At 46.1% G+C, this 24,083-nt stretch overlaps 1 protein-coding gene across 2 annotated transcripts; it reads left to right on the forward strand.

Annotated features, from left to right (window-relative positions):
* The first annotated feature begins 256 nt into the window (after positions 1 to 256).
* On the forward strand, positions 257 to 23,865 carry NTAQ1 (N-terminal glutamine amidase 1). 2 transcript variants are annotated; one of them, XM_015145939.3, is made up of 7 exons: positions 275 to 401; positions 8,844 to 8,943; positions 11,221 to 11,271; positions 18,283 to 18,431; positions 19,040 to 19,164; positions 19,951 to 20,055; positions 23,150 to 23,865. In XM_015145939.3, the coding sequence occupies exons 1-6, from the start codon at positions 319 to 321 to the stop codon at positions 20,031 to 20,033; spliced, it is 591 nt and encodes a 196-aa protein (XP_015001425.1). In that variant the 5' UTR covers positions 275 to 318; the 3' UTR covers positions 20,034 to 20,055; positions 23,150 to 23,865.
* The last annotated feature ends 218 nt before the right edge of the window (positions 23,866 to 24,083 follow it).

Consider the following 24,083-nt stretch of genomic DNA (forward strand, 5'->3'; position numbering starts at 1 on the left):
CCGGGCTCCGCCCACCGGGAGTTCTCGCCGCTCACCCCACCCCGGACCCGCCCACTTCGCTTGGGCTCCACCTTCCCAGGAACTGGCGCCGCTTGCCCGAGCTCTGCCCATTTCGTCCCCGGCTTCCCGCGCTGAGAACTCGTGCTGCGAGCCCCGCCCACCGCGCTCCTGGCCCCACCGCCCGGAAACTGTCCCGGCCGCCCCGGGCTCCTCCCACCCCGCCCTGAGAGCCCGCGCGTGCCGCTACACGCCCGCCCTTTCCTACGTGTGGTCCAGTCGGTCTTCCTCCGGCGTCGGCGCTGGCTGAGCTAGCTGGCCATGGAGGGTAATGGCCCCACTGCCGTCCACTACCAGCCGGCCAGTCCCCCGCGGGACGCCTGTGTCTACAGCAGCTGCTACTGGTGAGGGGGCGCGGGCGCAGCCTCTGGGTCTCCCTGGCTCCCGGGCCGCGAGTTGCAACCAGGCCCCGCCTCTTCCCGGCCCCTGCTCGGGGGCGCTCCCGGCCTCTACCGGCGGGTTCTACAGTTCTGCGGGAGTAGGGAGCGGGAATGGCAGCTCTTGTCTCTTGAGTAGAGCGTGGGCTGTTGGATGGGGTTGGGAATTCGTCCGGAATCCTAGGGTCGATAGTGCATTACCTGTGCCTGGCGCTTGTCGGTTGGATTTGCTCAGCAGATCTCTGCTTCGGGGCTAGGGAGGGTGGAGCTCTGAAAACCTTTGGAAGTTACTCTGCTGAAGCATGTGGGGTTTCAGACTGAGGCGAAGGTCATTTTAATTTTGGAAGAGAATGGAAGCACAGAGAGTTTGGGATAACTTCCCAAGGTCACCCAGCTAATAGCAGCCAGGAATCCAGTTCGGGCTCTCTGGCACCAGAAACCATGATCTTAACCATGTTGTCATTATAATAATGGTTACATTCACACAGCCCTTGCTATATGCCACGCGTTGTTCTGGGTGGTTTAGGTAAACTAAATCACTGAGTATCACAATAACCCTAAGAGGTAGGTATTGTTATCCCCAGTTTAAAGATGAGAGCACTGAAGCACAGAGGGCTGCAAGTAATTTGCGCAGGGCCACATCACTTGTGAATGAAGGAGTGGGGATTTACAGGCAGAGTCTGGCCCCGGAGTCCATGCTCTGCACCCCTGTCCTAGGCCACCTCTGCAGCTGAAGCACCGCCCCTGCCTTGGTCCTTTTTCATTCCCATGCCTACTCTTTCCTGAGTAATGGTTTCTTCCCCAGCTTCTTCTAGTCCTTGCACAGGAACCCTCAGTGCTATCTAAAACTACCCTTCCCCCTTCTGCTTGTCACTAAATCAATGCCACCGAGCATTTGTTCGGCCCTGATTGCATGTCAGGCTCAGTGGCAGGTGCTTCCATCGATGTCCATGAGTAGCTTCTTTTACTATCGTTATCCTCATTTTACTAATAAAAAGAGTGAGCCACAGAGAGGCTGTTGTGTGCCCCCAGATCACACATCTAGCAAGTGGTGGTGCTGAAACTGGAACATCTTCGTGATTTTGAAGTTCATGCATCTTAACTGCTGCACTCTTTTTCTGTCCTGCCTCTTCTAAATCCCGTTAGTTCTCCTCCCTAATGTCCATTGTTTTATTCATTCATTCAATAAATGTGTATTAGGCACTTGGAGTATGTGGCCCACTTCTGGGCACTGGAGATACAGCAGTGAACAAGATGGACAAATTCACTCATGGATCCCTTGGTTCTTGTATTTTGATGAGAGAAAAGCAGATAAGGTCCGGTGCGATGGCTCACGCCTGTAATTCCAGCACTTTGGGAGGCTGAGGTGGGCGGATCACTTGAGGCCAGGAGTTTGAGACCAGGCTGGCCAACATGCAGAAAGGCTGCCTCTACTAAAAATACAAAAATTAGCCAGGTGTGGTGGCACACGCCTGTAATCCCAGCTACTCGGGAAGCTGAGGCAGGAGAATCGCTTGAACCCGGGAGGAGGAGATTCCTGTGAGCCGATGCCACTGCACTCCAGCCTGGGAAACAGAGCGAGATTCCATCTCAAAAAAAAAAGGCAGACAAAAACAAGTAAACCATGTTTGGGTGGTGTTAAGTGCTGTGAGAAAAATAAGATAAAGGATGGTGGCTTATTTTCTATTAGGATATTTTGAGAAGACATTGTTGATAAGGTGATATTTGAACAGAGATCTGAAAAAAGAGGGTGAGAGCTTTGCATCTATTGGAGGATGGTCATTTAAGCAGGGAGAACAGCAGGTACAAAGGCTCTGAGAAGGAATTGTGCTGTATGATAGAAACAGTGAGGAGACTGGTACAATTGGAGTATCAGAGTTAGAGCAGTCTTGTAGAAGAATGGTAAGAGTTGACCACTCTACCGCAGGATTTCTCCGCCTAGGTTCGAGTGACATTTTGAGCATGATAATTCTTTGCTATGGGGGCTGTCCTGTGTATTGCAGGACATGTAGCAGCATCCCTGGCCTCTACCCACTAGATGCTGTTAGCACCCTAGCTCTAGTTGTGACAACCAAAAATGTCTCCAGACATTGCTAAGTGTCCTGTAGGGCTTGGGGGGCAAAATCGCCTTTTGCTGAGAAACAGTGCTCTACCCTGTCTGAACATGTCAGGTGGGGGCACTGCACTACTTTGGCTCCTGCAGCTTTGTGGGGTTTTTTTATTTTTGAGACGGAGTCTCAGTCTATCACCCAGGCTGGAGTGCAGTGGTGCCATCTCGGCTCACTGCAACCTCTGCCTCCCAGGCTCAAGCCATTCTCCTGCCTCAGCCTCCCGAGTAGCTGGGACTACAGGCACCCACCACCATGCCCGGCTCATTTTTGTATTTTTAGTAGAGATGAGGTTTCACCACAGTGGCCGGGCTGGTCTCAAACTCCTGACCTGAGGTGATCCACCCGCCTCGGCCTCCCAAAGTTCTGGGATTACAGGCATGAGTCACCATGCCTGGCCATCCTGCAGGTTTTTAAACTTGAAATGAGTGCCTCCTGTCTACTTCTGTTAGCTTCTGTCATGTTAGCTTCCAAATGTTACTTATGCTTCAAGACCCTGCTTAATGATAATAGTGGCAGTTGGTATTTGTTTGGGACTGTGTCGTCGGCAGAGCATTTCTGATTCTGACTTGTTTTGTGTTTTTCAAACAATTGTGGAGTGCCTGCTTTGTGCCAGGGATCCCCGCCATCTGCATGCATCTGTGACCTCAGCTCATCTCTGGGAACCCCTGCAACATCCCAACCTTTCTGCTACCAAGATGATCAGCTGACAGCTTGGGGCAAATCCGCAGCCCGCCCGCCCACCCGCCCTTCCTTCCTCCCTCCCTCCCTTTTTTGAGTCACTTATGCTTTGTTTAGAGTCTAAAGAACATTTCAGATATTATCCAATCACATATTTTGTTTGGATTTTGATGTAATGATCCACAGCTCTTTTTTCTTTTTTCTTTTTGAGTCATTTATGCTTTTGTTTAGAGTCTAAGGAACATTTCAGATACTATCTAATCACATTTTGTTTGAGTTTTGATGTAATGATCCACAGCTCTTTCTTTTTTTTTTTTTTTTGACTCATTTATGCTTTTGTTTAGAGTCTAAAGAACATTTCAGATATTATCCAATCACATATTTTGTTTGAGTTTTGATGTAATAAAAATCTTTTTTTTCCCCTTCCAACTTTTATTTTAGATTTGGGGTTACATGTGCAGGTTTGTTACATGGGTGAAGTGTATGTCTTGGGGGTTTGGTGTACAAATTATTTTGTCACCCAGATAGTGAGCATACTACCAGTTAGATAGTTTTTGATCCTTACCCTCCTGTCACCCTGTACCCTCAAGTAGGCCCCATGTCTACTGTTTCCTTCTTTGTGTCCATGTGTACTCAAGGTTTAGCTCCCACTTATAAGCAAGAACATTCGGTGTTTGCTTTTCTGTTCCTGCGTTAATTCACTTGGGATATTGGTCTCCAGCTCCATCCATGTTGCTGCAAATGACATGGTTTTAGTTCTTTGTCATTGCCGTGTAGTATTCCACGGTGGATGATATATACCACATTTTCTTGATCCAGTTCACTATTGATAGGTACTTAGGTTAATTCTATATCTTTGCTATCATGAATAGTGCTGTGATGAACATATGTGTGCATGTGTCTTTATGGTAGAAGGATTTATATTCCTTTGGGTATATACCCAGTAGTGGGATTGCTAGGTCACATGGTTGTTCTGTTTCGAGTTCTTTGCTAAATTTCCAAACTGCTTTCCACAGTGGCTGAACTAATTTACATTCCCACCAGGAGTGTATAAGCATCTCCTTTCCTCCACCACCTTGCCAGCATCTGTTATTTTTTGCCTTTTTTTTTTTTTTTAAAGACAGGATCTCACTTTGTCACCTAGGCTTGCAGTGCAGTGGCATGATCATGGCTCACTGCAGCTTCACCTTCCTGGGCTTAAGTGATCCTCTCACCTCAGCCTCCTGAGTAGCTGGGAGTACAGGTGTGCACACCGCTTTTTTGACTTCTTAAATTATTTTTATTTGTTTATTTTTATTTATTCTTTTTTTTTTTTTTGAGACAGATTCTCACTCTGTAGTCAGGCTAGAGTGCAGTGGTGCAATCTCAGCTCACTGCAGCCTCCACCTCCAGGGTTCAAGCGGTTCTGCCTCAGCCTCCTGAGTACCTGGGACTACAGGCCCGCACCACCACACCCAGCGAATTTTTGTATTTTTAGTAGAGACGGGATTTCACCACATTGGCCAAGATGATCTCGGTCTCTTGACCTCGTGGTCTGCCTGCTCGGCTTCCCAAAGTGCTGGGATTACAGGCGTGAGCTACCGTGCCCGGCCTATTTATTCATTTTTTTTTTTTGACACAGAATCTCACTCTGCCTCCCAGGCTGGAGTGCAGAGGTGCCATCATGGCCCACTGCAACCTTGACCTGGTGTCAATCCTCCCACTTCAGTCTCCCGAGTGACTGGGGCTACAGGTGTACACCACCATGCCCAGCTAATTTTTATGTTTTTTGTAGAGTGGGGTTGTGCCATGTTGCCCAGGCTGGTCTTGAACTCTTGGGCTCAAGCAATCTTCCTGCCTTGGCCTCCCGAACTGTTGGGATTACAGATGTGAGCTACTGCACCTGGCCTGACTTTAATAATAGCCATTCTGACTGGGGTGAGATGGTATTTCATTGTGGTTTTGATTTGCATTTCTCTAATGACTAGTGCTGTTGAGCATTTCTTCATATACTTGTTGGCTGTGTGCATGTCTCTTTTTCCTTTTTTTTTTTTTTGAGATGGAGTCTCACTCTGTTGCCCAGGCTGGGGTGCGGTGGCTCAATCTCGGCTCACTGCAGCCTCTGCCTCCTGGGTTCAAATGATTCTCCCGGCTGAGCCTCCAGAGTAGCTGGGATTACAGGCGTGCACCACCATGCCCAGCTAAGTTTTGTATTTTTAATAGAGATGGTATTTCACCATGTTGGCCAGGCTGGTCTTGAACTCTTGACCTCAAGTGATCCGCACGCCTTGGCCTCCCGAAGTACTGAGATTATAGGTGTGAGCCACTGTGCCTGTCTGTCTGCTTTTGAGAAGTTTCTGTTCATGTCCTTGGCCTATTTTTTAATGGGATTTATTTAAGTTCCTTATAGATTCTGGATATTAGACTTTATCAGAGCATAGTTTGCAAATATTTTCTTGCATTCGGTAGGTAGTCTGTTTTTTGTTTTTGTTTTTTTGAGACAGGGTCTCACTCTGTCACCCAGGCTGGAGCGCAGTGGCACAATTACAGCTCACTGCAGACTTGACCTCCCAGGCTCAAGTAATCCTCTCATGTCAGCCTCCCAAGTAACTGAAACTAGAGATGTGTGCCACCATTTTTTTCCTTTTTGTAGAGACAGGGTCTCGCTGTGTTGCCCGGGCTCATCTTGAACTCTTGGGCTCAAGTGGTCTTCCTGCCTGGGCTTCCCAAGGTGCTGGGATTACAAGCGCAAGCCTCATAGCGCCTGGCTGTAGGTTGTCTGTTTACTCCATTGATAGGTTTTTTTTTTCCTGTGCAGAGCTCTTTAGTTTAATTAGGTCTCACTCGTCAATTTTTGTTTTTGTTGCAATTGCTTTTGGAGTCTTCATCATAAAATCTTTGTCAGGGCCTATGTCTGGAGTTGTATTTCCTAGGTTTTCTTCTAGGGTTTTATAGTTGTAGGTATTACATTTGAGTCTTTAGTCCATCTTGAGTTGAGTTTTGTATATGGTGAAAGGAAGGGGTCAAGTTTTGATCTTCTGCATATGGTTAGCCAGCTATCCCAGCATCACTTATTAAATAGGAAATCCTTTCCCCATTGCTTGTTATTGGACTTTGTTGAAGATCAGATGGCTGGAAATGTCAATATGCAGCTTTATTTCTGGGTTCTCTAACCGGTTCCATTGGTCTATGTGTCTGTTTTTGTACCAGTACCATGCTGTTTTGGTTACTATAGCCTTCTAGTGTTCACAGAATGTGGCTCAGTCTGTCAAAGCCTAGTTTCTTTTTTTTTTTTTTAATTGGGGGTTGGGGGTGGGGTGGCGGATGGAGACTTGCTCTGTCGCCCAGGCTGGAGTGCGGTGCAGTGACACAATCTCGGCTCACTGCAACCTCCATCTCCTGGGTTCAAACGATTCTCCTGCCTCAGCCTCCCAAGTAGCTGGGACTACAGATGCACGCCACCACTTCTGGCTAAATTTTGTATTTGTAGTAGAGATGGGGTTTCACATGTTGGCCATCACATGTTGGCCGTGGCTGGTCTTGAACTCTCGACCTCAGGTGATCCACCTGCCTCGGCCTCCCAAAATGCTGGGATTACAGGTGTGAGCCCTCACTCCCGGCCCAAAGCCTAATTTCATCCATGCCATGCTACCTAAAAATGAAGCAAGGCATAAACAGCCCTGAGGATGGTCACCATCTTATGGAAGTAGACACTCTTTCAGTTCATCAATCTTTGCCTTACCTGTCTCAATGCTCCATAAGACTAGGCTTAAAATATGGCAGTTGGACATATTTTTCTCCCATGGTTTTCTTTTTCTCTAAAATAAATAGGAAACCACAAGGGAAAAGTGATGGTTGTGGTTAAAAAAAAAAAAAAGTTGGAGAGAGGGAGATTGCTACTGATACTGACTACTTCATATGATATGTACTATAGATTAATAAAAATTTACTGATTGGGCCGGGCATGGTGGCTCACCCCCGTAATCCCAGCACTTTGGGAGGCTGAGGCGTGTGGATCACCTGAGGTCAGGAGTTTGAGACCAGTCTGGCCAACATGGTGAAACGCTGTCTCTATTAAAAATACAAAAATTAGCCAGGCGTGGTGGTGGACGCCTGTAATCCCAGCTGCTTGGGAGGCTGAGGCAGGAGAATCACTTGAACCCAGGAGGTGGAGGTTATAGTGAGCCGAGATTGTGTCACTGCACTCCAGCCTGGGTGACAGAGCGAGACAACCTTTAAAAAAAAAAAAAAATTACTGACTGTTTCAGCATCACATATGGCATATATATAGTAGATAAAATTTCCTTATTCTAAATGTTCTAAGGCCAGGTTTGAAGAAGACACTTATCTGTCTAGCTTATAGAAGTTTTTGGGGAGTTTACCGCAAATATCTTCAAGAGCCTATAATGTACAAAATACTGTGCTAAGTGCTTGGAGGATATGATGATAAATTAGAGCTTATAGACCATGAGCAGAGACATACAAATCCATAAATGGCAGGCATCATAGAAGGCCATAAAAGATGCATGCAGAAAAGAAGAGGGAGTCATTAATTTGGAGGGATATGGGAAGAGGTATAGGTTGTAGTTTCTCTTTGTTCATTCCCCTGTAAGGGTGGGCTTAGAGTTAATACAAAGGGGCCAGGCAAGATGGTTCACGCCTGTAATCCAGGCACTTTGGGAGGCCGAGGCAGGCAGATCACCTGAGGTCAGGAGTTTAAGACCTCTGGTCACCTGAGGTCGGGAGTTCAAGACCAGCCTGGCCAACATGATGAACCCCTGTCTTTATTAGAAATACAAAAATTAGCTAGGCATGGTGGCACAAGCCTGTAATCCCAGCTACTTGGGAGGTTGAGGCATGAGAATCGCTTGAGCCCGGGAGGCAGAGGTTGCAGTGAGCTGAGATCGCACCACTGCACTCCAGCCTGGGTGACACAGTGAGACTTCATCTAAAAAAAACGCATAAAAATAAAAACACAAAATTAGCCAGGCATAGGAGCATGCACCTATAATCCCAGTTACTCAGGAGGCTGAGGCAATCTTGGCTCACTGCAACTTCTGCCTCCCAGGTTCAAGCAATTCTTCTGCCTCAGCCTCCCAAGTAGCTGGGATTATAGGCACCCACCACCACACCTGGCTAATTTTAGTATTTTTAGTAGAGACGGGGTTTCACCATATTGGTCAGGCTGGTCTCTTGGCCAGGCTGGTCTTGAACTCCTGACCTCGTGATCCGCCCGCCTTGGCCTCCCAAAGTGCTGGGATTACCGGCCCGAGCCACCCTGCCCGTCCTCCGTCAAAGGTTCTTACCTTGTAAGTGACTGAGTTAGAATTTCAGCTGTATCTCAAGTTGCTGGGCCCAAAACTCATAGAATATTGACATTTTATCAGTTATAAAATGCCTCCATGTACAAGCACTGCTGGGGAAGGTAATCACCTCTATGTGGAGAGGGGTTTACACACAGTATAGGTTGAATACCAGCTTGTTGGGATGTTTTAGAGGAGATTCAAACGTTAGCTAGTTGTTGGATGGCATGGTGTTTAAGGTCTTTTCCAACTTTTTGATGCCATCATCAGTATTTTGTTCAAATTTAAAAGACACATAGATGTTCTCTAATCTTGATTAAACAATTATTTTATTTCAGTGAAGAAAATATTTGGAAGCTCTGTGAATACATCAAAAACCATGACCAGTATCCTTTGCAAGAATGTTATGCTGTCTTCATATCTAATGAGAGGAAGATGGTAAGTTGGTGAGTGAGTGCAGGAAGAAAACGAGATTTAACATGACATTAGAAGCTAAATTAAATTTAAAAAAAGAAGCAAAATATAGCATGGGTGTAGTACTCTTCTGAAGTGTGCTTTATAAAATACAGCAACATTTAAAAGTTTTCTTTTGAATGAGATTTTTTTCCTTACAAGGCATGATTGAGTTAGATGAGTTGAGTCCCTTCTGTTGCCCAGGCTGGAGTGCAATGGTGCAATTCTTGGCTTACTGCAACCTCCACCTCCCGGGTTCATCTCCTTCCTCAGCTTCCTGAGTAGCTGGGACGTACAGGCATGTGCCACCACGCCAGGCTAATTTTTGTATTTTTTAGTAGAGCTGGGGTTTTGCTATGTTGGCCAGGCTGTTCTCGAACTCCTGGCCTCAAGTGATCCTTCCGCCTTGTTCCCACAAAGTGCTGGGAGTACAGGCGTGAGCCACCATGCCCAGTTTAGTCCCTTATTTTAGGTAAGGAAATTTGTGATGGTCTACACAGATTAAGTCCCTTTTCTTTAGGCATTAATGTAGACCTGGTTTTTTTTTTGTTGTTGTTGTTGTTTGTCTTTTATTTTCTTTTTTGATACGGAGTCTCGCTCTATCGCCCAGGCTACAGCACAATGGCACGATCTCGGCTCACTGCAACCTCTGTCTACCAGGTTCAAGGGATTCTTGTGCCTCAGGCTCCCGAGTAGCTGGGACTACAGGTGCCCACCACCATGCCTGGCTAATTTTGTATTTTCAGTAGAGACAGGCTTTCTCCACGTTGGCCAGTCTGGTCTCCGACTCCTGACCTCAGGTGACCTGCCTGCCTTGGCCTCCCAAAGTGCTGGGATTACAGGCGTGAGCCACTGTGCCTGGCCATTTTTTTTTTCTTTTTTTAAATTCAAGATGGAAGATGTAGACTTTTAAAAAATTGCTTAGATATGCATACTCTCAGTTTTAAAATAAGGATTTGTCTCTGGAGTTTAAATAGAACTACAGTCAACTTATATGAGGAATTAGAAAAAGGAAGCCCTTCGTATTTTGTAAAACACGTTTGCAGGCATCATCTCATTTGATCCCAATGGAAGCCCTGTGAAGGCAGGCAAGGTTTGGACAACTTGCTTCATTTTATAGATGAGAAAATTAAGACTTAGGGTGGCCCTATGAATAATTAAATGGGAAAGCAAGACTTGATACCTGCAAGGACTTCTGATTCCTAGTTCAGATCCCTTTTCACTCTCTGAAGACCATCATACAATAACTTGTGCTCTTGAGAGCTTTCATTCTTGGGGATACTTAGAAGGATTTAGATTTCTTCCTCTTCACTCATTCCTTCACCTTGATTTTTGCATGCTTAAAAATATTTTATTTCTCATGTATGTATTGCTTTAAAGAATTTAGTAGTAGCCAGGTACAGTGACATGTGCCTGTAGTCCCAGCTACTTGTGAGGCGGCTGAGGTGGGCAGATCACTTGAAGCCAAGAGTTCAAGGCTGCAGTGTACTATGATGGCATCTGTGAGTAGCCATTGCACTCCAGCCGGGGCAGCAGCGCAAGATCCCGTCTTGGCCAGGCGCGGTGGCTCACGCCTGTAATCCCAGCACTTTGGGAGGCCGAGGCGGGCAGATCACTTGAGATCAGGAGTTCGAGACCAGCCTGGCCAACGTGGTGAAACCCTGTGTCTATCAAAAAAATATATAAAAAATTAGCTGGCTGTGGTGGTACACACCTGTAATCCCAGTTATTTGGGAAACTGAGGCAGGAGAATCGCTTGAACCCAGGAGGCAAAGGTTGCAGTGAGCCCACATTGTGCCACTGTACTCCAGCCTGGGCGACAGAGCAAGACTCTGTCTCCAAAAAAAAAAAAAAAAAAAAAAAATCCCGTCTCAAAAAAAAAAAAAAAGGAGGCCGGGCGCGGTGGCTCAAGCCTGTAATCCCAGCACTTTGGGAGGCCGAGGCGGGTGGATCACGAGGTCAGGAGATCGAGACTATCCTGGCTAACATGGTGAAACCCCGTCTCTACTAAAAATACAAAAAACTAGCCGGGCGTGGTGGCGGGCGCTTGTAGTCTCAGCTACTTGGGAGGCTGAGGCGGGAGAATGGCGTGAACCCGGGAGGCGGAGCTTGCAGTGAGCCGAGATCACGCCACTGCACTCCAGCCTGGGAGACACAGCGAGACTCCGTCTCAAAAAAAAAAAAAAAAAAAAAAAAAAAGGAAAATAATTTAGTAGTGGTTTAACTGAAGGCATGGCTTATGAAATGCATTGTGTTTTGTAGATACCTATCTGGAAACAACAGGCGAGACCTGGAGATGGACCTGTGATCTGGGTAAGACAGTTAATACAGAGAGTATTGATGCATTGTGACTTGTAACCCCTTAGTGTTCTGTATGTTTTGGTAAAGCATAAGTGACCTAAGTAGTAGATAAAGGCTGTGATAATTATTAATAAATTGACCTTTTGAGAATAGATGTTATTTGGTCTAAGGTAGAAACACTATAGGCATATATTCTTTTAACTTTTTGTTTTGAAATTGTTATAGGAATGATTTTAAATGGTGGATATATTTGTGATCTCCTAGACTCTTACCATTTAGCACAGGAAGGAACTTTGGCTACACATTAGAATTATCTGGAGACTGTTAAAAATGTAGTTTTTGGCTGGGCGCGGTGGCTCATGCCTGTAATCTCAGCAGTTTGGGAGGCCAAGGCAGACTTGAGGCCAGGAGTTCAAGACCAGCCTGGCCAACATGGCGAAACCCCATCTCTAATAAAAATACAAATATTAGGCTGGGCGCAGTGGTTCACACCCTGTAATCCCAGCACTTTGAGAGGCTGAGGCAGGTGGATCACTTGAGGCCAGGAGTTCGAGACCAGTCTGGCCAACATGGCAAAGCTCCGTCTCTACTAAAAAAAATACAAAGATTAGCTGAGCGTGGTGGTACGCACCTGTAGTCCCAGCTACTTGGCAGGTTGAGGCAGGAGAATTGCTTGAACCCAGGAGGTGGAGGCTGCAGTGAGCTGAGATTGCGCCACTGCACTCCAGCTTGGGTGACTGAGAGAGACCCTGTCTCAATAAATAAATAAATAATGTAGTTTTCTGATTTAGTAAATCTAGAGAGGAGTTCAGGAGTTCGTGTTCTTGATGAACTCCCAGGTGAACATGACTGGCATTTGAAAAATACAGATCTACTCCCGCCCCTTTATTTTTTAGGGAAGAAATAAACACAGAAGAGCAAAGTGAGTAGCTCAGAGTCTCATGGTCAGTGGCAGAACTGGGTCTCAGACCTGGGTCCTTTTTAGTACACATCTACATGTCACCTTAACCCGTTCCCCTAAAGAATGGAGGCCAGGGTTGGGCATGGTGGCTCATGCCTATAATCCCAGAACTTTGGGAGGCCGAGGTGGGTGGATCACCTGAGGTCAGGAGTTCGAGACCAGCCTGGTTAACATGGTAAAACCCCGTCTCTACTAAAAATACAAAAATTAGCTGGGTGTGATGGCGTGTGCCTGTAATCCCAGCTACTCGGGAGGCTGAGGCAGGAGAATCGCTTGAACCTGGGAGTCAGAGGTTGCAGTGAGCCAACGTCGTGCCATTGCTCTCCAGCCTGGGCAAAAAGAATGAAACTCCATCTCTAAGAAAAGAAAAAAAAATGGAGTTTTTGTGCTAATAAACATGAAAACAAAGTGAAAGTAAAACAACACTGATGAAATGTAACGAACTCCTAGTTTCTGGGTATTTATTTAAAATTATGTATCATTTGATTGGCTTCATTCATTTATTTAACATGTATATATTGAGTGTGCTTTATATGCCGGGCTAAAAACAGATGAAAACCCCTGGCCTCACAGAGCTGACGTTCTCAGTTCCGGTGCCAGCAGGTGATCTTTCGTGAAAGCTGCTCTTGCATGAAAGCCCAAGCCCCTCAGCTCTGGGGTTAGGAGCATGGGCTCTGGAGTCAGGCATACTGAGTTTAAGTCCAAGGCCTCTCATTGGTCAACTGTGGGATCCGGATAGGTTATTTACCCTCTCTCTTCAATGTCTGCCCCTGGTCAGTGGGGTCGTGAGGCTTAAATGAGATAATGCACAGGAAGCATCTTCCTGGTGTCTGCTACTGGTACTCAGGAAGTGTTGGCAGTTACTATTAGCAGTGGTACCAAACCCCTGTTACAGACGGTCTGTGTGCACGAGAAGTCATCCTTGTTGCTGAACAGCTTAGCTGATTTTGAGTGGTGGTCTCACTCCCCATCCTAGGGAAACTTGGAGGGGAAGGACCTGTAGCCATGTCCGCCTTACACATCTCATAGCAGCTCAAGGTAGGGAATCCTGTTGCGAGAAGTCTCGCCACACCCTCTGGCAGGTTTTTCTTTGTTTCGCTGTTGTCCTGTTGTAGGGCATGGGTAGGCCTCGCTGAGTGAGTAGAGACACCAGTGAGTAGTAGTGAGTATAGTTCAAGAACACTAAATCGTGAACCCCTTTCTAGATTTACTAAATCAGAAAACTACATTGTTAACACAGTCTCTGGATAATTCTAATGTGTACCCAGACTAAATATTGCCAAAGTCCCTTCCTATGCTAAATGGATAAAAGTCTATGACATCACAAATATATCTACCACCGTAGCCATTTAAAATCATTCCTATAATAATTTCAGGTCAGGCGTGGTGGCTTACACCTATAATCCCAGCACTTTGGGAGGCAGAGACAGGCAGATCAACTGAGGTCAGAAGTTCTAGACCAGCCTGATCAACATGGTGAAACCCCGTCTCTATTAAAAATACAAAAATCAGCCACGTGTGGTGGCGGGTGCTTGTAGTGCCAGCTACTTGGGTGCCCGAGGCAGGAGAATTGCTTGAACCTGGGAGGCAGAGGTTACAGTGGGCTGAGATTGCACCACTGCACTCCATCCTGGGTGATACAGTGAGACTTCATCTCAAAAAAAATCGTTCCTATAATTACTTTCTTTTTTAAAATTTTATTTATGTATTTATTTTTTTGAGGTGGAGTCTCTGTCACCCAGGCTGGAGTGCAGTGGTGTGATCTCGGCTCACTACAACCTCTGCCCCCCAAGATTTAAGCAATTCTCCTGCCTCAGCCTCCCGAGTCACTGGAATTACAGGCATGTGCCACCATACCTGGCTAACTTTTTTATTTTTATTTTTATTTTTATTTTTTTTTGAGACGGAGTCTAGCTCTGCCGCCCAGGCTGGAGTGCAGTGGCCGGATCTCAGCTCACTGCAAGCTCCGCCTCCCAGGTTCACGCCATTCTCCTGCCTCAGCCTCCCGAGTAGTTGGGACTACAGGCGCCCGCCACCGCGCCCGGCTAGTTTTTTGTATTTTTTAGTAGAGACGGGGTTTCACCGTGTTAGCCAGGATGGTCTCGATCTCCTGACCTCGTGATCTGCCCGTCTCGGCCTCCCAAAGTGCTGGGATTACAGGCTTGAGCCACCGCGCCCGGCAACTTTTTTATTTTTAGTAGAGATGGAGTTTCGCCATGTTGGCCAGGCTGGTCTCGAACTCCTGACCTCAAGTGATCTGCCCACCTCGGCCTCCCAAAGTGCTGGGATTACAGGCATGAGCCACTGTGCCCGTCCTCCTATAACAATTTCAAAACAAAAAGTTAAAAGAAAATATGCCTATGGTGCTTCTATCTTAGACCAGATGACATGGAGCAGATGGTGGCATCTGTAGGTGACATCCCTGCTTCTAGCACAGTCAGTCTTTTCCTGGCCGCTGGGCAGACACTGAACCAACTCAGAGAGTGAGGCTGCTGCTCAAGCCTGCATTCCTTGGCTCCTCATCTGTGCCGTGAAGGCAATTTTGGGCCACTGCTTTTCCTCTGCAGTCCCTCAGCTGCCTAGTGTATAGGAATGTGGACCTGAGCTTACCAGAAAGTTGTAAATAGTCACTGTTTATGCCTTTTCACAAGTTGTACGTTCTTTCTGGAAAGCTGTCCCCATCAGGCAAGATTCCGCAATGGGGTCCTTTCCTCTGTGAAACTCTCCTTGGCCATTGGGCTCCTGTCTTCTTCCTTTCTTGGTTGGCTTTAATTTTGTATTTTTATTTATTTATTTGTTTTTGAGACAGAGTCTTGCTCTGTTGCCCAGGGTGGAGTGCAGTGGCATGATCTCAGCTCAGTGCAACCTCCGTCTCCTGGGTTCAAGCGATTCTTGTGCCTCAGCCTCCCGAGTAGCTGGGGCTACAGGTGCACACCACCACGCCCAGCTCATTTTTGTATTTTTAGTAGAGACGGGGTTTCACCATGTTGGCCAGGCTGGTCTCGAACTCCTGACCTCATGTGATCCACCTGCCTTGGCCTCCCAAAGTGCTGGGATTATAGGCGTGAGCCACCATGCTCAGCCTTTGGTTGTCTTTTAAAAGGGTTGACCATTTACACACTAAGGCTTCTAGGAGCACTGTGAGGTAGACCAAGCTTGTCTAACCTGCAGCCTGGAGGCTGCGTGTGGCCCAAGACAGCTTTAAATGCAGCCCAACACAAATGTGTAAACTTTCTTAAAACAGTATGAAATTTTTTTGTGATTTTTTTTTTTTTTTTTTTTTTTTTAGCTTATCAGCTATCATTAGCGTATTTTATATGTGGCCCAAGACAGTTCTTCCAATGTGGCCCAGGGAAGCCAAAAGATTGGACACCCTTGAGTTAGTCACTCTGGTTATCTCCATTTTATAAAAGAGGAGACTGAGGCTGCCAAGGGGAGGGGCTGAGATTGGAACCAGGCGCTTACCTGCTCCTGCCTGCGTTGCTCTCCACCTCTGATGTTCTCTATTCTCTACAATGTCCTGCAGCAGTTTACCTGGTTCCCACTCACTTCTCTGGGAACTTCTTGAGGGTGAGAACTTACTTTTTTCATCTTTGCATCTGCAGTTCAGCAGCATAGTCTTTCACATAGAATAGAGAGGGTGCGGTTCAAAAAAACTGATATGGGCACAGTGGCTCACACCCATAATCCCAGCACTTTTGGAGGCAGAGACAGGCAGATCACTTGAGGCCAGGAGTTTGAGACCAGCCTGGTCAACATGGTGAAACCCCATCTCTACTAAAAATACAAAAATTAGGTGGGCTTGGTGACGTGCCTATAATCCCAGCTACTTGGGAGGCTGAAGTGGGAAAATCGCTCGAACCCCGGAGGCGGAGGTTGCAGTGAGCCGGGATCGTGCCACTGTACTCCAGCCTGGGTGACAGAGAGAGACTCTGTCTCAAAACAACAACAACAAAACACCTGTAATATGAATTAGAAGGTGTTAAGAGAGAAACAGAATTTGAGTGAGGCAGCGATTCTGGCAGGGGGTGGGAGAAGATAAAACATTGATTCATGGGAAGAAAACCTTTAGCTGGAGCTTGTGTGGTGGGAAGAGGTAGAGAAGGTTGCTGCAGATGGAGGGGAATGACATGAGCAGGCCCAGTGGGAGGCAATGGTGGACTGTTTGGGGGCATGGAGGGTAGGATACATCTGGGGAAGTCCAGAGAAAAGGCATTCATTTTTTAATCTCTTTCTGTTTTGCTAAGATAGACTTAGAGCCAAAGGCAGCACTCAGGCTTTTAAAGGCACAACATCCCTAGTCTTAAGTATTGTTCCTACCTCATAGGATTTATACAAGGCTCAAATAGAATGATATTTGAGAAAGAAAGTGCCTTTTAAACTCTGAAATACTGTGGAAATATAAGATGGTATTACTAATGTTGCTAGGTTGCGTTGATTTCACAGTGCTGTTCTCTATGAGAGCATTTTTCTTTGGAAGAACTCAGAGCACCACATTGCTCATGTCCCTTGATCACCTCCCTGAAATCCCTTTCAGCTCATCGCCGGCGTTGGGCAGTACCTTGAGTCTGAGAGTGAGGGTGAGAATTAACATCCACGCCGTGACAGAGCTGTGTGGGAAAAGCTGTCTTTTTCTTTCTCCTTTAGTGGCTACAGATGAAGGCTTGGCTAACTTCTTTTTTTAAAAAATAGTTTTTCCAGGCCGGGCGCGGTGGCTCAAGCCTGTAATCCCAGCACTTTGGGAGGCCGAGACGGGCAGATCACGAGGTCAGGAGTTCGAGACCATCCTGGCTAACACGGTGAAACCCCGTCTCTACTAAAAAATACAAAAAACTAGCCGGGCGAGGTGGCGGGCGCCTGTAGTCCCGGCTACTCGGGAGGCTGAGGCAGGAGAATGGCGTAAAAACCCGGGAGGCAGAGCTTGCAGTGAGCTGAGATCCGGCCACTGCACTCCAGCCTGGGCGACAGAGCGAGACTCCGTCTCAAAAAAAAAAAAAAATAGTTTTTCCTTTCTTTTAATTGCAAAAGTGGTTCCAAACTAGAAATTAAAATCCTCCTCCTCTCCAGGCTGACCCCCAGAAGCCTGCTTTGTTATTAGTTTGGAGGACATCCTTGCAGACGTTTTCCTCTGCATTCGCATGCATGCAAATGTACTTCTGAATGCGCACATGTGTCTTTATAAGCAGGTAGCTTTTAACAAATAGCAGGTGGGGCCGGCACAGTGGCTCACACCTGTAATTCCAGCACTTTGGGAGGCTGAGCGGGGGGGATCACTTGAGGCCAGAAGTTGGAGACCAGCCTGGCCAACGTGGTGAATCACCATCTCTACTAAACATACAAAAATTAGATGGGCGTGGTGGCGGGCATCTGTAGTCCCAGCTACTCAGGTGGCTGAGGCAGGAGAATCGCTTGAACCCAGGAGGTGGTGGTTGCAGTGAGCTGAGATCATGCCACTGCACTCCAGCCTGGGTGATAGAGCAAGACTCTGTCTCAGTAAAAAAAAAAATAGGTGGAGCTGGGTGCAGTGGCTCATGCCTGTAATCCCAGCACTTTTGGAGGCTGAGGCAGGTGGATCACCTGAGGTCAGGGTTTCAAGACCAGCCTGGCCAGCATGATGAAACCCCGTCTCTACTAAAAATACAAAAAATTATCTGAGTATGGTGGTGCTCACTTATAATCCCAGCTACTCAGGAGGCTGAGGCTGGAGAATTGCTTGAACCCGGCAGGTGGAGGTTGCAGTGAGCTGAGATCATGCCATTGTACTCCAGCCTGGGTGATAGAGTAAGACTCCATCTCAAACAAAAAAGTTTCCTAGAGGTAAAATTGCAGGTTCAGAGGATGTGCATTTAATGACTATGAACATTTCCATTATTTATTTAACCATTTCCCTATCTGTGGACATTTAATGTTTTCAGGGTGTTGTGTTTGCTTTATTTTATTTTGCTATTATAAGGAGGGCTGTAGCAGTCTTATATCCTTTTTAGTGATAATGTGTGTGCCTGAATACTGGGATTTCATCATTATGAAGTAACTTGGTTAACTTTAGCAACTTTTACTTCTAGGATTACCATGTTGTTTTGCTTCATGTTTCAAGTGGAGGACAGAGCTTCATTTATGATCTCGATACTGTCTTGCCATTTCCCTGCCCCTTTGACACTTATGTAGAAGATGCCTTTAAGTCTGATGATGACATTCACCCACAGTTTAGGAGGTGAGGACATTCAGCATGGATTTACTTATTTTCTGAAGTAAGACTTTGACGATTCCCCAGAGGTTCTTTTTTTTGACAGTTGTTTTGTAAAGATCTCGTCTGGCATCACCATTGAGTTGATGTTTAAGAATGATGTATTTGCAACACAGGAGATTGAAAATGTTTTAAAACTTTAAAAGTTATCTATCATATAAAAGGTTGGCATTCTTTTAAAATTTTGTGTGTTGAGATCCCACACATTTAATTTCAAGCAGGTTGGGGATTTTTCTTATACTCTTTTTGTTTGGGGGTTTGTGGGGATACCTGGTGTCACCATTGAGAGGGCTGTGAAGGCAGCATCAGAAAATCATGCCCGTTGCCCTTGATACACAAATTGAGTACATCAAGGCAACCAGACATGTTTTTGTGCCTTTGTCTTTCTGTTTCGGGTTTTAGTTGATCATTTCCTATGCTTCTCTAATAGATAGTAAAGTTGCCTGTGTTACTAACCATACAGAAATGCATGAGTAGTTTTGTACATGTCATAGGAAATGAGTCCATATAAAAATTTGGTTGGAATTTCAAACATGACACCTCCCTAATGTGAGTGTATATTGATTTGTCTGCAGGAAATTTAGAGTGATCCGTGCAGATTCATATTTGAAGAACTTTGCTTCTGACCGATCTCACATGAAAGACTCGAGTGGGAATTGGAGAGAGCCTCCGCCGCCGTATCCCTGCATTGAGACTGGAGGTGAGCCAGGATGCCTTCTCAAAGGGATTCTGATTGATCATGTACACATCAGCATTTTTCTTTAACAGAGGACAAAAGTCAGGTCATTCTTTGAATAAAACTCCATGCATGAATCTCAGCACCTTGGGAGGCCGAGGCAGGCGGATACGAGGTCAGGAGATCGAGACCATCCTGGCTAACATGGTGAAACCCTGTCTTTACTGAAAATACAAAAATTAGCCGGGCGAGGTGGTGGGCGCCTGTAGTCCCAGCTACTCGGGAGGCTGAGGCAGGAGAATAGTGTGAACCCGGGAGGCGGAGCTTGCAGTAAGCTGAGATTGGGCCACTGCACTCCAGCCTGGGCGACAGAGTGAGTCTCCGTCTCAAAAAAAAAAAAAAAAGAAAAGAAAAAAAATTCCATAAATAAGGAGGTCATAGGAAATACTACTTCTGTGTGCGTGTTAGATTCAGAAATCAAGGCACAGGGAATAGGACTGGAAGGCATGAGAACTTGTGGGAGACAAAGTGTGTTAAGGATCAGAAGCATAGCACCTGCAAACTGCTGGATTATTGGATGTAGCTACTGCGGGGACACTGAACATCAGGAGACTCGCATGCTTGTGTCATGTAACAGCGGGACTAGTAGCGCCTTGCCATGGTAGGGTTTTGTGCTATGGTGAAAGAAATCCCCATTGCATCCTTATGATGTGTGAAATGTCACTTTGGCTATATAATAAAATCTGCATTAGAGGGAGGTGAGCGCTAGCAGGTTTGATTGTACCATTTGTCTCATTTATGTGCTTTTAGGTATCAGTCCAGTTGATAATTTCCTGACATTTAAGAAGATAAAGGTTCCTTCACCCTATTACTATTGTTTGGCATTCATATGAGTTTGAAGCATTATTTATGTTTGTAAGTAATTCTCAACAGTCCCACTTAGGGGTGAGATCATCCCAACACCTAGAAAATACAGTCTGTGTAAAAGTGCTCTGTGAGCTCTGCAGCATGTCAGAAAAGTAGGGCAGTAGTGTTAGTACTTCAACAAGGGTCTGAGCGTGGTGGCTCATGCCTGTAATCCCAGCACTTTGGGAGGCTGAGGTGGGTGGATCACCTGAGGTCAGGAGTTCGAGACCAGCCTGACCAATGTGGTGAAACCCCGTCTCCACTAAAAATACAAAAATTAGCTGGGCGTGGTGGTTTGTGCCTGTAGTCCCAGCTCCTTGGGAGACTGAGACAGGAGAATCACTTGAACCAGGAGGCGGAGGTTGCAGTGAACCAAGATTGTACCGCTGCACTCCAGCCTGAGTGACAAGAGTGAGATTCCGTCTAAAAAAAAGAAAAGAAAAAGAAAAAAATACTTTAACAAGGAAGAAACTAAAAAATACATTTGGCATATTTGAGGGAACTAAGAGAGGGTTCAAACTCTGATGTTTGAGGCTCCCTATGAAAAGCTCTCATAATTAAAAAAATTTATATTGGAATTGCTTATTGGTGTACAGAGCTGCTTCCTGGCCTCAGTGTGAGAACTGGGGAAGCTCCTGGTAAGGAGAGGGCTTGAGGGGTCTACCTTAGCATCTCTGGCAACCTGCTCTACAGGGCCTGTCTGGGCACAGTGTGCCTTTAGCAGCTACCTGTTTCCCCTCGAGATGTGAGCACCTAAGACAGAGCCTAGTGCATAGCAGGCATTTAGTGAACCCCTTGTCAGCCCTGGTCCGACTGGGGCGATTCCTTTGGTTTTGATGACTACTACTCATTGGATGCTATTTTGTGCTGGGCTTTTGCCAGCCCAATTACTATATGGGCTGCTGAGGTGAGCACTGCCAGCCCAATTTTCTTCCTTCCTCCCTCCCTCCCTCCCTGCCTCCCTCCCTCCCTGCCTCCCTCCCTTGACTCTGTCACCCAGGCTGGAGTGCAGTGGCATGATCCCAGCTCACTGCAACCTCCACCTCCTGAGTTCAAGCAATTTTCATGCCTCAGCCTCCGGATTAGCTGGGATTACAGGCATGCACCATCACACCTGGCTAGTTTTATTTATTTATTTATTTATTTTTTTTTTTGAGCCGGAGTCTCACTCTGTCGCCCAGGCAACAGAGTGCAGTGGTGTGATCTCTGCTCACTGCAAGCTCCACCTCCCGGGTTCATGCCATTCTCCTGCCTCAGGCTCCTGAGTAGCTGGGACTATAGGCGCCCGCCACCACGCCCAGCTAATTTTTTTTTGGTTGCATTTTTAGTAGAGACGTGGTTTCACCATGTTAGCCAGGATGGTCTCCATCTCCTGACCTTGTGATCCGCCCGCCTCGGCCTCCCAAACTGTTGGGATTACAGGCATGAGCCACCCCGCCCAGCCTCATCTGGCTAGTTTTTATGTTTTTAGTAGACATGAGGTTTTGCCATGTGAGCCAGGCTGGTCTTGAACTCCTGGCCTCAGGTGATCCTTCCGCCTTGGCCTCCCAAAGTGCTGGGATTATAGGGGTGAGCCACTGTGTCCAGCCCATATTAACTAACTAAAAATTAGCCAGGCGTGGTGGTGCACACCTGTAATTCCAGCTACGCAGGAGGCTGAGGCAGGATAATCGCTTGAATCTGGGAGGTGGAGGTTGCAATGAGCCGAGATGGCACCACTGCACTCTAGCCTGGGTGACAGAGGGAGACTCTGTCTCAAAAAAAAAAAAGAAAACCGACATTAAATTAATGCATGTTTTAGATACATGCATTATTAGGTATGTTGGATTTAGTTATGGAATTGACTCTTTTTTTTTTTTTTTTTTTAATCAAGATAGGGTCTCAGTATATTGCTCCTAGCTTGGCCTCCCAAAATACTGAGATTACAGGCATGAGCCACCACGCTGGCCAGGATTAACTCCTTTTTTTTTTTTTGAGACAGAGTCTCGCTCTGTTGCCCGGGCTGGAGTGCAGTGGCGCGATCTTGGCTCACTACAACCTCTCCCTCCTGGGTTCAAGCAATTCTCCTGCCTCAGCCTCCCAAGTAGCTCAGATTATAGGCACCCACTACTACACCTGGCTAAATTTTGTACTGTTAGTAGAGATGGGATTTCACCACGTTGGCCAGGCTGGTCTTGAACTCGTGACCTCAAGTGATCCACCTTTCTCATCTTCCCATAGTGCTGAGATTATAAGTGTGAGCCACCAAGCCTGGCTGCTTTTAATCTTTTTGAGTAAAGGTTCACAGTAGGCTTTCTTTCTTTTTTTTTTTTTTTTTGAGACAAAGCCTTGCTTTGTTGCCCAGGCTGGAGTGAAGTGGCATGATCTTGGCTCATTACACCCTCCAACTCCCAGGTACAAGCAATTCTGTCTCAGCCTCCCAAGTAGCTGGGATTAGAGAGGCGTGCCACCATACCCCGCTAATTTTTGTATTTTTAGTAGAGAATGGGGTTTCACCATGTTGACCAGGCTGTTCTCTAACTTCTGACCTCAAGTGATCTGCCCACCTCGGCCTCCCAAAGTGCTGGGATTACAGGTGTGAGCCACCGTGCTCGGCTCAGAGCAGCCTTTCATCGAGGGCTAATTTAGCCCCCCTACTCTGACATGACCCTTTTGAGGATGCCACTGAATGCCGCATCTTAAGAGTTCTCTCCACTCTGGCTGGTGGTGACATGAATTATTTCTAGCCCTGTGGAAGTTCTGGGGATTATTAGACCCACTCCTTCCTGGTGCTGCTTTCCCTGGCCTCATGCAGTTTCGTTCCATAGAAGAGAAGATCAGTACTTAGCCAAAGACCCAGGGGGTCCCCTCTGCTGATCTCTGGAGCTCTGACTCTCTGTGTCGTCCCCTCTTCACTGACATTCTGTTTCCCTCAGTTTGGGTGTGTTTGTTTTGTCATGATTGGATTGAAGTTATACATTCCAGGCAAGAAAACCACAGAGGTGACATTGAGCCCTTATCCATTTGACTAATTTTACCTACTTTTGGTCTTCTGCGTTGTTTTATTGCTGTTAAACCAAAATTGTGTTTTCAGTGGACATTTTTTTTTCATATTTTTTTTTAGATTCCAAAATGAACCTGAACGATTTCATCAGTATGGATCCCGAGGTAGGATGGGGCGCTGTCTACACACTATCCGAATTTACACATCGGTTTGGCAGTAAAAACGGTTAAACTTGGCCTCAAGATGTGGAACTGTGGAGAAATTCTAGGACATGAACAAGCTATCCCTTCATCGAGGACAGCAAACATTATGGTACAGTTGGCTTGGAATTATGTCTTTCTCTTTTAATTTGATTGAGTGGAAATCTGAGTGAATACAAATATAAATGAACAACATAAAAACTTTTGTTTTGACATGTCAAATTGAAACTTGATGTAGTGTGTACTTGCTAAGATATTCCTGTGGCTCATTTGTTAAAACACGAGGACTTAAGCCAGTAATCGTTTTTGTTCAGATAGAGGTGTGGAGGTAGAGCCAGCCCCTCATGTATGTTCTGGATGTTTTGTGTCTTTCCAGCTACACTGTAAGCTCCTTGAGGGCAGGGCCATGGCCCATTGCTCTGTGAATCTCAAATGCCCATAAAAGGTGCCCATAAAATGTTTTCTTGAACATTTCAATGTGCTGTTGTTTGGAAAGGGGTAATATTGTGAGCTGAATCAGCAATAAGTATTAGTCTTTTTGGACTATGGTATTGTTAAAAAGTTTGCAGCCCTCTCAGATTTGAGTGTTACTTGGTTTATTTATTTATGGCTTTAAATAAAATTGATTTAACATTTGTTTTGTTTTGAAGATTTTTGTGTCACCCTTGATGATCTGAAATACCTAAATATGCCTCAATTGTAGATGAGAACCAGGGCTTTAAAATATATTTATTACATGTGCCTTCTGGAAGACATCTTGATCATGTGGCTTTAATCGTATCATTCCAAATGAAAGATATTTGGCATTACACTGACATATAGTATCAGCTCTCATGTTTTCATGATTCTGCTTT

Source organism: Macaca mulatta, chromosome 8 (assembly GCF_049350105.2).
Source record: "Macaca mulatta isolate MMU2019108-1 chromosome 8, T2T-MMU8v2.0, whole genome shotgun sequence".
Lineage (NCBI taxonomy): Eukaryota > Metazoa > Chordata > Mammalia > Primates > Cercopithecidae > Macaca > Macaca mulatta.